At 45.9% G+C, this 12,268-nt stretch overlaps 1 protein-coding gene across 4 annotated transcripts in view; it reads right to left on the bottom strand.

The window, feature by feature from the left end:
* The window catches only part of TRIM14 (tripartite motif containing 14), a 51,439-nt gene extending 43,749 nt beyond the window's left edge, over positions 1-7,690 (bottom strand). For 3 of the 4 annotated variants that reach the window (XM_033238011.1, XM_033238009.1, XM_033238010.1), the window contains exon 1: positions 7,277-7,690. In XM_033238011.1, coding sequence (XP_033093902.1) covers positions 7,277-7,483 — 207 coding nt within the window. In that variant the 5' untranslated portion in view covers positions 7,484-7,690. The remainder of the gene's footprint in view (positions 1-7,276) is intronic. The other variant, XM_033238012.1, reaches the window with a different exon arrangement.
* Positions 7,691-12,268: the final 4,578 nt, after the last annotated feature.

Below are 12,268 nucleotides of genomic sequence, written 5' to 3'. Positions count from 1 at the left end.
CAGCACTTTGGGAGGCCAAGGCGGGCAGATCACCTGAGGTTGGGAGTTCGAAACCAGTCTGACCAACATGGAGAAACCCCATCTCTACTACAAATACAAAATTAGCCAGGCGTGGTGGTGCATGCCTGTAATCCCAGCTACTCGGGAGGTTGAGGCAAGAGAATCGCTTGAACCCAGGTGGCGGAGGTTGCAGTGAGCCAAGATCGCACCATTGTACTCTAACCAGGGCAACAAGAGTGAAATTCTGTCTCAAAAACAAACAAACAAACAAAAATTGTTTTCAGTAACTTAGTATCACGTTATGTTAAATTAAGTAATAGGTCATCATAAAATGTCTGAATCATTTGTATGGTATAGAAAAGCTAAATATATTTCAATCTGTTCACAAAAAATATTTAGGAGCCATCTTTCTAGAAATTATGAAATTATTTTCATCTACAAATGCTGGTAGAAAACAGCTAAAAATAACTTACTTCCTAGATTTTTCACTGGAAATTTGGGTTACTAAGAGTGAAAATTATAGTTAATATATGTGATTAAAACTACTTGATATAAAAGAAACAATTCTATTTACAGAGGGTATAGAGAAAGTCAGATGTGTTTTTGGTAAAGACTGTTGAAAGAGTAATTTTTCTTTTGCATGAGAGAGAACTTTGTGTAGTCAAAATGATAACAGGAAAAGGGAAGTAAATTTTTGTCCTAACATAGAATGCCAAAATAAAAAGGAAGTATAGGACAAAACTGAAGATTTAAGCAAATTCTAGAAGGTCTGTGGAAGATTAATCTCGTAAAAGACATTTTGTATGTGATCAAATTGGTTAAAATAAGAAGGAAATGGCTGGCCGCAGTGGCTCATGCCTGTAATCCCAGAACTTTGGGAGACCGAGGCAGACAGATCACAAGGTCAGGAGTTTGAGACCAGCCTGACCAACACGGATAAATCCCATCTCTTTTTTTTTTTTTTTTTTTTTTTTTTTTTTTTGAGACGGAGTCTCGCTCTGTCGCCCAGGCTGGAGTGCAGTGGCGCTATCTCAGCTCACTGCAAGCTCCGCCTCCCGGGTTTACGCCATTCTCCTGCCTCAGCCTCCAGAGTAGCTGGGACTACAGGCGCCCGCCACCTCGCCCGGCTAGTTTTTTAGTATTTTTTAGTAGAGACGGGGTTTCACCGTGTTAGCCAGGATGGTCTCGATCTCCTGACCTCGTGATCCACCCGTCTCGGCCTCCCAAAGTGCTGGGATTACAGGCTTGAGCCACCGCGCCCGGCCGGATAAATCCCATCTCTACTAAAAATACAAAAATTAGCTAGGTGTGTTGGCAAGCGTCTGTAATCACAGCTACTCAGGAGACTGAGGCAGGAGAATCACTTGAATCTGGGAGGTGGAGGTTGTAGTGAGCAGAGATCACGCCACTGCACTCCAGCCTGAGCGACAGAGCAAGACTCCATCTCCAAAAAAAAAAAAAAAAAAAATCAGAAGGAAATGGCCGGTGCGGTGGCTCACAGCTGTAATCCCACCACTTTGGGAGGCCGAGGCAGGTGGATCACCTGAGGTCAGGAGTTTGAGACCAGCCTGGCCAACATGGTGAAACCCAAAATTCCTTATGAAAGTGCAGTGGCAGTGAGACAGTTCATGCCACTGTACTCCAGCCTGGGCAACAGCAGTGAAACTCTATCTCAAAAAAAAAAAAAAAAAAGAAGGAAATTTTAAATAAGTTTTTCTAAAACTTAAGTATTAATATCAAAAGTATACTCATGTAAGGCCAGAATCTGGGCTCCTGTGTTGGAACAACCACTGGGTTTTATCAGAGCATTGATCTGCTCTTTAATAGAAAATGGTGAGAGATTATTGAAGGTTTATGGAAATCTTATCTTGTGTAATCAAAACTGACTGAATTGGATGATTGATAATATACTAATGCATAAGTAATTTTTTTCTTTTTTTGAGGCAGGGTCTCACTTTGTCACCCAAGATGAAGTTCAGTGGTGCAATCTTGGCTCACTGCAGCCTCGACCTCCCAGGCTCAAGCAATCCTCCTGCCTCAACCCCCCAGGTAGCTGGGACTATAGGCACATGCCACCACACCCAACTAATTTGTATCTTTTGTAGAGACAGGGTTTCACCACGTTGCTCAGGCTGGTCTTGAGCTCCCGAGCTCAGATGATCTGCCTGCCTTGGCCTAACAAAGGGCTGGGATTATAGGCATGAACCACTGTGCCTGGCCTAAAAGTAAAACTTGTTGTTCTCCTTTGAATAAAAATGTAATGCAGTATTAATAAGAGACGGTAAAAGATGTATTTACTTTTGCATAGATGGCAAAGAAAAGGTAACAGTGGAGAGTCTGTCCCATGCTGTCTTTTTTAGGTCTCTTGATTGAGACCTGAATCTCCTTTATCAGAGTGATTTTTGCTTTTTGAAATCTTTGAATTATCATTTTGGCTAAATTAATTACCATTATTTTGTAGCGACCTGTGATTCTATTTTGATCATGTATTTTAAACCTTTCTTATTTTTATATCAAGTGTTTTAAACCTTTAATATTTGAGATACTTTCCAAAATTAAATTTTAAATTCAAAAATTAAGTCTTTTTGACCCAAGCTAACTTGGGCATAACCAGAACCCCTGGAAGTCCAAAAAAGACACATTAAGCTTGTTTGGTATGGTAAAGTCATATGGGAAATACTGTCAAATAAGAAATGCTGTTTAACTTTCTTTGAGTTATATTTATAAAAGTGTATTACTAATGTGTTCCAAAATTGTATGAGATTCCTAAAAGTCTGATATGTCTTGGTATATGTTATCAGTATATCATTATCATAATTATTATGATAAAGTGTCGTATGCCACACAAATAACCAAATATCCTAGTCAATTTCATCTTTGACCATGGCTATTCTAAGCCTTTTATCATCCAGAGACAATTTTTATTTTACTTTGATTCTTTAAAAAAAAAAGTCATTTATAATCAGCTACACACCAAAATTTGCTTCTTCTTTAAGGATATCTTTGGAAAAAACCCTGACAAGTACTCTTGAATACAGGTTTCTGGTAACTTCAGAGATCATACCACTGGACTAAGTAAAAGCTTCCAGAACTCTAATAAAAACTTGAGGCATTCATGAAGACTGATAACCCAACATCAAACAGAGCAAGAATTATTTACATGGGACTAAACTGATAGAGGATAAAAGTGATTTTTATGATTTAAAAAATTTGAAACATTGCTGATTCTTTTTATTTTGTTTTTCAGTAAAGAAAATTTTTTCTTTTGTCACAGCAACTGGATAAAGTATACTTTTGTGAGCAAAACTGAAATATTTGTCTTTCTCTTTACCTGATTTCTCCAAAATTTGCAAACTATTTGTGAGTATTTATTTTATTTTTTATTTTCATTTTTTAAATTATTATTATTATTATTTGAGACAGAGTTTTGCTCTGTCACCCAGGCTGGAGTGCAGTGGCATAGTCTCGGTTCACCGCAGCCTCTGCCTCCCAGGTTCAAGCAATTCTCTTGCCTCAGCTCCCAAGGAGCTGGGACTACAGGTACATGCCACCACGCTTGGCTAAGTTTTCTTTTTTTCTTTTTGAGGCGGAATCTTGCTCTGTTGCCCAGGCTGGAGTGCAGTGGTACAATCTTGGCTCACTGCAACCTCTGCCTCCTGGGTTCAAGCAATTCTCCTGCTTCAGCCTCCCGAGTAGCTAGGATTACAGGTGCCCACCACCATGCCCAGCTAATTTTTGTATTCTTAGTAGAGATAGGGTTTTACCATATTGGTCATACTGGTCTCAAACTCCTGACCTTGTGACCCACCCACCTTGGCCTCCCAAAGTGCTGGGATTACAGGTGTGAGCCACTGCACCCGGCATAATTTTTACATTTTTAGTAAAGACGGGGTTTCACCACGTTGGCCAGGCTGATCTCCAACTCCTGACCTCAACTGATCCGCCCACCACAGCCTCCCAAAGTGCTAGGATTACAGGCGTGAGCCACCGCACCTGGCTACTGTAATTTTATGACAATATAATTATTTGCATAAGTTCAATAAGAATATGTTTTCTTTCATAACAGGCCACATTGGAGACTCTGGTAATTTTACCAAGGCTTTGACTGAAATGATATATCTTCATATATGACCAGACTGCATTGAGGAACTGAAGTTGACTTTACAGAGCCATAAAAAGACCGTTGGTGGCCAGGCTTGGTGGCTCAGGCCTGTAATCCCAGAACTTTGGGAGGCTGAGGTAGGTGGATCACTTGAGTCCAGAATTTTGAGACCAGCCTGGGGAACATAGTGAGACTCCGCCTCTATTAAAAAATGTTAACAAGAATAAAATAAAATACAATAAAAGGGGGCCCAGCACTTTGGGAGACTGAGGTGGGCAATTCACTTGAGGTTGGGGTGTTCAAGATCACTCTGGCCAACATGGTGAAGCCATATCTCTACCAACAAATACAAAAATTAGCCAGGAGTGGTGGTGCACACCTGTAGTCCCAGCTACTCAGGAAGCTGAAGTGGGAGAATCACTTGAACCAGGGAGGCAGAGGCTGCAGTGAGCCAAAATTGCACCACTGCACTCCAGCCTGGGCAACAGAGTGAGATCCTGTCTCAAAAAAAAAAAAAAAAAAAGAAGACTCTTGGAAAGACTGGACTGGCTTGGTACCTTGTCTACATAGTTCCCTTACAAGGTTCCCGACCTTGTGGTAAGTAAAGAATGTCACTTTCTGACAGGTCTAGAAACCTCAAGATATTTTGGAACCTTGAGAAGAGAAGAATTTGCCCAATGTGTGTGGGTAGCACAGGCATAGTCTGATGGTGAATCCTTGGTTTGGCTTTTTAGCTGTGAGGCTTTTAAAAGTTGAATCCAGGCCAGGCGTGGTGGCTCATGCCTATAATCCCAGCACTTTGGGAGGCTGAGGCAGGAGGATCACTTGAGCCCAGGAATTCTAGACCAACCTGGACAACATGGTGAAACCCCAACTCTACAAAAAAAAAAAATACAAAAAAATATTAGCCAGGTGTGGTGGTGCATGCCTATAGTCCCAGCTACTTGGGAGTCTGAGGTAGGAGGATCGCTTGAGCCTGGGAGGTGGAGGTTGCAGTGAGCCAAGATCATGCCATTGCACTCTAGTCTGGGTGACAGAGTGAGACCCTGTGTCAAAAAAAAAGTGAAATCCAAAATTCCTTATGAAAGTTCCAATAATGCAAATTATCAGGCCAAGTATACTACTAAAACTTAATTTGCAAGTAAATTTGTCCTATCAAGACTAATTTTTGCTAAAAACAGGAAACTAGAGAGAGAAAAATTATGTTTCAGAAGAAAATCTTAGCACACCTGTTAGTGCTGCACACCTGTTATTCCTGTTATTAGATTCCAGCCCTGCCCATTGTTTTTGAGTTTTTATTATTTTCCTACAATTTGGACTAAATCCTGAATTATTTCCTGGCTACAACAAGGAAGGTTGTAGAAAGTTTTAGAAGCCAATTCCTGGATTTTAAAGAAGGCTTGGGATTTTCTTCATGATGTTTTTAGTTGACCCTCCAGTGGAATAGGTTTGGTGTTGTTCTGCCATAGAGATTCTCTTTTTCTATTTATTTATTTATTATTTATTTATGACAGAGTCTCACTCTGTCACCCAGGCTGGAGTGCAGTGGCATGATCTCGGCTCATTGCAACCTCTATCTCCCGGGTTCAAACAATTCTTGTGCCTCAGCCTCCTGAGTAGCTGGGATTACAGACGTGTACCACAACACCTGGCTGATTTTCATATTTTTTAGTAGAGATGAGGTTTCACCATGTTGGCCAAGCTGGTCTCGAACTCCTGGCCTCATGTGATCCTCCTGCCTCAGCCTCCCAAAGTGCTGGGATTACAGGCATGAGCCACTGTGCCCTACTGCTTATGTCATTTTAATGTAAATTCTTGGTAAACAATTTAGGAACTGTCTCTTCTTTTTTCCTTAAAAACTTATATGTAACTGCTGCTAATCAGAGTGGATAGTCTCGGAAATTTGAATCTATGGTCCCAGTTGGCCATCCTCAAGCTTTAGGCTTGGATAAACTCTGTACTTAATCATATTTTCTGAATCTTATTACTTCAAGTTGACAGTAGGTAGTGGGTAGGGGAATGGACAAATGGATGGCTGAGACTCTTCAGCCAGATCTGTGGAAAGTAGCCTTGTTAGTTCTGAATAGGTTTTTCAAGCAGCCATTATTATAATTACAGCCATTTCATACGCTAAAAAAAGGAAGGGTCTGGTGGCAGGGACAGGTCTTGAGCCCACGTCTCCACTGGATTGTCCCCCATGATCCCCTTTTCACCTTGGAGTTCCAAGGTTGTCACAGTGTGGTAGTCTGGAGTCATGCAGTACCAGGGAAAAGCCCAAGATGAGGCCGAGTTAATCACAGAGACTTCTTGGAGAGGGAAGTGGTAGGATCCACATCTGTCAGACAGGAGGGCCTACCGCGCCCAGGCTTCATGAAACCCAGAGAGAGAGAAGGATTTGAGAGGAGCCACAGAACAAGTCAGCTGGAAAGCTGGAGCAGGAGCCCAAAGCCCCTGGGCACTGTTAGGATTATACATGGGTGAGGGTTCTATGGTGACAATGGCTCTACTGGGGGCATCTGGCTAATGGAGTCCTGGGTTCAAGGCCTGACTCTGCCTCCAGAGCCTTCCTCTTGTGGCCTATAAAATGGCTGTAAAAATAATGGCTCACCCAAGGCTGCCATGAGTAGGAATGGGAGTGTCTGTGTGGCCGGGGAGGGGAGAGGAGGTAGGTAGTGACAGCTGAGGCTGCTCCAAGGGCAATCAGCTGTCCTCAACTCAAGGTTCACAGGCCCTTTCTGTGGACTGCAGATTGAGTAAACCCAAGATGTCTGTGTGGCTTTCTTAGCTACATAGGGCTGTTGATTAAGAGGGAGAGTTTGCACCTCTATTAACTGGAAGGCAGACTATCTTCCAGCCCAATAGCAGTGTGGTAGACCAGCCATGGTGAACACGGTCAAGGACATCTGGGTACCAGCCAGGGCTCCCAACCTCTCACTCCTAAAGCCACCTTTTCTGAAGCTTAACTGATGGCTTTGGCTCGCCTTTGCCCTTCCTTGGGTCTCAGTCTCCCCCTCTGAACTTTCGGTCGACCGCTTAGACACCCTCTGGGGCACCTTTGGTTTCCAGGTTGTAACCCGCCACTGGCCACGGTCAGGCACCTCCCCTCCTCGGCCGTTATGCCTGGACTGGCTCCCCCAACTCCCGCGCGGCGAACCCCGTCCACACCGTCCCCACCTGCACGTGCACCGCCGCCTCCAGCGCCAGGCCCACCGGGTGGCCACGGTGCGCGCCCAGCACCGGGCAAAGCGCGCACACACAGCGGTGGCAGCGGCGACAGAAGAGCTCAGCTACGCGGTCGCCATGCTCCGGGCAGCGCCAGCCGCATCCCTCGACAAGCTCCGACCCCCCAGGGGTCCGGCTGCTGGCCGCCGTGCCCGCCATTCATCTCCGCCACCTCCGGCTCCCCAGGGCACGGGGCGGGTCTCCCACGGGAAACCGAAACCTCGGCCGTGGGCGGGGCGGCTCCAGGCCGGCCGGCGGGCGGCTGGGAGGATGACAGTCTGCAGGGGGCATCCTCCGACCAGCAGGGTGCTCCCTCTGCCCGCCCAGGCCAGGTGGTGGCCTCAGCAGAAATGCGAGGCTCCTAATGAGCCAGCCGGGAGAGGGTGGGCCTCCTGCTTAATGACGCTGGTCCAGTAACGCCCAGAAAACTGCAGCCCTGATGATGGGACCAAAGTTGGCTGGACCTTCCAGGGGTGCTCCTCTCACTTTCCCTTGATCCTCTCTTGCCCTTTTCCCGGGAACGATAATCATTCCCACAACTATAAGAAACATAGTCAAGCTCAAATAACGACACAGAGATTCTCCAATTGAGTTTATTTAGGACTCAGCAGAAGGACTGCAATTCGGGAATAAATGTGCCATGGCACCCAAGGGGTAGGGGCGCGGAGTACGCAGGGAGGCAAAGGAAAGCAGAGGCTTTTAAAAGCAAAAGGAGGAGGATTGCATACATTGTTTTAAAATAATGATACTTGATTACAAGAATTAATACGGGTGGCTTTAATCCAAAAGTTGAACAGGCAGTTGCTGGGCAGATGTCCTCATATCCTGGCTTTTGTGCAAGGCTGTGGTTCTTTGTGCAAGGCTGCAGTTTGGTGGAATCTCTTGCAATAATAATTCCTGTTACCAGGCAAATCGTTGGTGAGGGCCCCCCACTTCATGGCCTCCCAGCACCGTTTAGTTATTTTGTTTGAGACAGGGTCTGGCTCTGTTGCCCAGGCTGAAGTGCAGTAGTGCGATCAAAGCTCGCTGCAGCCTCTAACTCCTGGGCTCAAGTGATCTTCCCACCTCATTCTCTGGAGTAGCTGGGACTACAGGAGCACCATTTAGTTTGGTTTTGACGTGACTCTGTTTTGGTACTGACAACTTTCACACCCCCACCCCCACCCCAAATTCCAGTTGCCCCCAGGCTCAAGTCTCCATTCCCACTTTTAAAGCCCTTGGCTCTTTCTTAAGATCCTTGGGGCCGGGCGCAGTGGCTCAAGCCTGTAATCCCAGCACTTTGGGAGGCCGAGACGGGCGGATCACGAGGTCAGGAGATCGAGACCATCCTGGCTAACATGGTGAAACCCCGTCTCTACTAAAAATACAAAAAACTAGCCGGGCGACGTGGTGGGCCCCTGTAGTCCCAGCTACTCGGGAGGCTGAGGCAGGAGAAAGGAGTAAACCCGGGAGGCGGAGCTTGCAGTGAGCTGAGATCTGGCCAGTGCACTCCAGCCTGGGCGACAGAGTGAGAATCCGTCTCAAAAAAAAAAAAAAAGATCCTTGGTCCCCGCCCTGCCTATGCTCCACCCTTTGCTTTTTCAAGACTGGAGGACGTGCAGTTTACCCTGCTTGGAACATTCTTCTTTCCAAATGCCCTTTGCCCTGAGTATTCCAACTTATCCTGCAGATTTCTACCTTACTATCCTTGCCTCCAGGAAACCTTCCCTGCTTCTCTTTCCAGAATAGCCTAGGTTTCCCGTATCCTGGCCCTCCCCATCCCCCCCCAACCATGACTGAAAACTGGAGAGAGCAAAGACTGTCTGTTCGCCTGTTTTCCAGCTTGGTATCTGACTCCAACAGTAGATAGTTAATTGGTATTTGTGGAACAAATCAAGACAAGGAAAGCTCCTTGTAAAATGTCTGGTCAGATGTTTATTATTTTGTGACATTATTTCCATTGCACATTCCACATCTATTTATTTTCACTTTTATTTATTATTATTATTTTTCACAAAGGTACAAGGAATTTCAGAAACAACATTAAAACAATCATTCAAACTGTTTCAGGCACGGTTTCAATTAAAAGCATAGATTTCATTTCTGACTTCCTGTTTCCTTCTCTGATACAATCTCAAGTTTTGTTCCAGGAAGCACAATTACGGTAGCGTTAAGATGGATGCCCACCAAAGCTCATCTCCTAATGCTGTCCTCATTCTCAGGAAGTTCCTGAGTCAACAGAAAGGGGACGCCCGGGGTATGGAATAAGGAGATGAGGGCATGCTCTGCCAACTGGCTGGGCTCTGAACGTGCTGGGCGAGTTCCACTACCTCAGCTCAAGAACATAAACAAAAACGTAATTTAAAAAACAGATAGTTTAAAAAAATATCTGATAAAAATTACCTATCCCTCTCCCTTGCTGTGAAATAATTTAAATAATTTATTCTAGATGTAAAAATTTAAAAAAAAGTTTGTTCAAAGACACCTGTGTCCTGTTTTTAAGTGTGCAGTCTGGGTCCTTCGGGGTGGAGAGAGCTGGCCAAGGAATGGCGCTGTGCAGAGGCATACCGGGAAGCTCTCTGAATGCAACCCCACCTCTACCGCTTGGCAGTCAGTGACCTTGGCATGATGTTTCTTCACTTCTCTGAGGCTAGGTCTTTGATTCTGAACATGGGGATTGGAATACCTGCCTCACCTGTGTTAGAATAGCATGTGTCAGTGAGTGGAGGTGGGAGGAGTTTGTAAACTGTGAAGTGCTAGCCACACAGGTGGGAAAGGTAAGCCTATCCTGTAGAGCTCTGCTGCCCTGGCAATGCCTGGGATTTGGCCTTCTGTTCTGGAGCACAGTAAGGCAATCTTGGCTGGCGCATCAGACGGGAGTGAGCCCCAGTGACTGAGTAAATGGAGAATAAGACAAGGAACATGAGCATCTGGCCTGTGCAGACAGACAAGCAGAATAAACCATGGCTGAGGAAGGGGCATACAGGGGCACTGAACCCCCATTGTGCTGCAGCTGCGGTTCCCAGAGATGTTGAGGGAGGGCTTGGGACAACACTTCTAGACTTTTAAGGAGCCACCAGCCAGGACTTAAGAGATCTGGGTTGAGTCCCAGCTCCTGTCTGGAGCTTGCTGTCCTCTTCATCTTGAAACAGGTACACATGCAGTCTGCCATCCTCACTGTACTGCAGGTCACCTGTGGAGCAGATATGAACATACAGGCCCTACTCTGGAGATTCAGCTTCAGTTGGTCTGGAATGTGGCCAGGGCATCTGTATTTCCTGCATGCTCCCAAGGGGATTCTAATGTACACAGCTTGGGTTGAAACCTACCAGGCTGGGTGGCCTCCTGCAGTCCCCATCTCAGCTCCAGAATCTAATCGCCCTGTGCAATGGAGATCATCTGCCCCTCCTTGGTAAGGATGGACCAATTTCACTTCTAATCATTCCCAGTCTCTTGGTGGACTATTGTATTGACCACTGAACTTTAGAGTAGGGCTCGGAACACAGATTCACTAAGGAGGGACAAATAAAAGCTTTCAGGCTAGAAGGGAACTTTGGGACCATCTGGTCCTACTTCTTTACCTCATAGAGTCATTTCAGAAGTCCTCCTGGTTAGGTGGCCAGAGGCTCTACTGGCATGCCTCCAGGGATGGGGGCCCCCTATCTCCTGGAGGACTCTTCTGTTAACTAGGGCTGAAATCTGCCCACATCATCCTGCAGGAGGCAGGCTGTGTACCTAAGGGTCTTGGTGGTGGCAGTCAGCAGTCATGGGCACAGCTCTGAAGTCTGTGTCCCTCCATAAGGGACAGCATCTACCCACATCAGGCTGGTTTCTGGTTGGAAAGGTTGGTTTGGACCTCCTGCGTGTGTTGTAGAATTGGGTTGAATGTCCCTGGCCCCTTGCCAGTGTCTGTTAGTTTCTGCAGCAAACCCAGATCACCCCACAGGTAGTTTTCCCTTAGGTCAAGGTTTCAGGTGGCAGATCCTGCAGACAGCAGCTTGTTCCAGGGTACCCCTTGTTCAGACGAAGAAACTGAGACCAGAGAGGGCAGGACTTGCAAGAGGTCACTGAGTAAGCTGGGGCACAGTTGAGGCCAGAAGCAACAGATTTCTACTCTGTGGGCTGAGAACTGCATCAGACCCAAAACAACAAAAAGACAGACCCAGAAAAGCAGGATCTCAGCCCAGCCCTGCCATGAAACAAGTATCACCTGCCTCTCTCTGGGCCTTAGTTTCCCCACCTGTAAAATGAGGAACTTGGGTCAAATCACTAGTTTTCAAAATTCTAAAAAAATTTTTTTTACTAGCAGAATTGTTTTTCATATTAGCCCAACATATACAATAAAATAAAAGGGAGCTATCTGGTTGGAACACAGTGTGGGGAAGGGAGACATAGCCTTCCTGCTTAGTCTCCCCCTATTCTCTCTCTCTCTCTCTTTTTTTTTTTTTTTTGAGATGGAGTCTTGCTCTGTCACCCAGGCTGTAGCGCAGTCCACAATCTTGGCTCACTGCACCCTCTGCCTCCCAGGTTCAAGCAATTCTCCTATCTCAGCCTCCTGAGTAGCTGGGATTACAGACACCTGCCATCACAGCTGGCTAATTTTTTCTTTCTTTCTTTCTTTTTTTTGAGATGGAGTCTCACTCTGTCGCCCAGGCTGGAGTGAAGTGGCATGATCTTGGTTCACTGCAACCTCCGCCTCCCAGGCTCAAGCGGTTCTCCTGCCTCAGCCTCTCAAGTAGCTGGGTTTATAGGCATGCACCACCACGCCCAGCTAATTTTTGTATTTTTAGTAGAGACAGGGTTTCACCATGTTGGCCAGGCTGGTCTTGAACTCCTGACCTCAGAAGATCCGCCCATCTTGGCCTCCCAAAGTGCTGGCATTACAGGCATGAGCCACTGTGTCTGGCCCAGTCTTCTCCTATTCTCTGGACCACAGTTTGAAAATCACAGACAGGTCAACCTAGG

Source organism: Trachypithecus francoisi, unplaced genomic scaffold (genome assembly GCF_009764315.1).
Source record: "Trachypithecus francoisi isolate TF-2019V2 unplaced genomic scaffold, Tfra_2.0 Lachesis_group16, whole genome shotgun sequence".
NCBI lineage: Eukaryota > Metazoa > Chordata > Mammalia > Primates > Cercopithecidae > Trachypithecus > Trachypithecus francoisi.
This window is presented reverse-complemented; position numbering and strand designations above follow the sequence as displayed.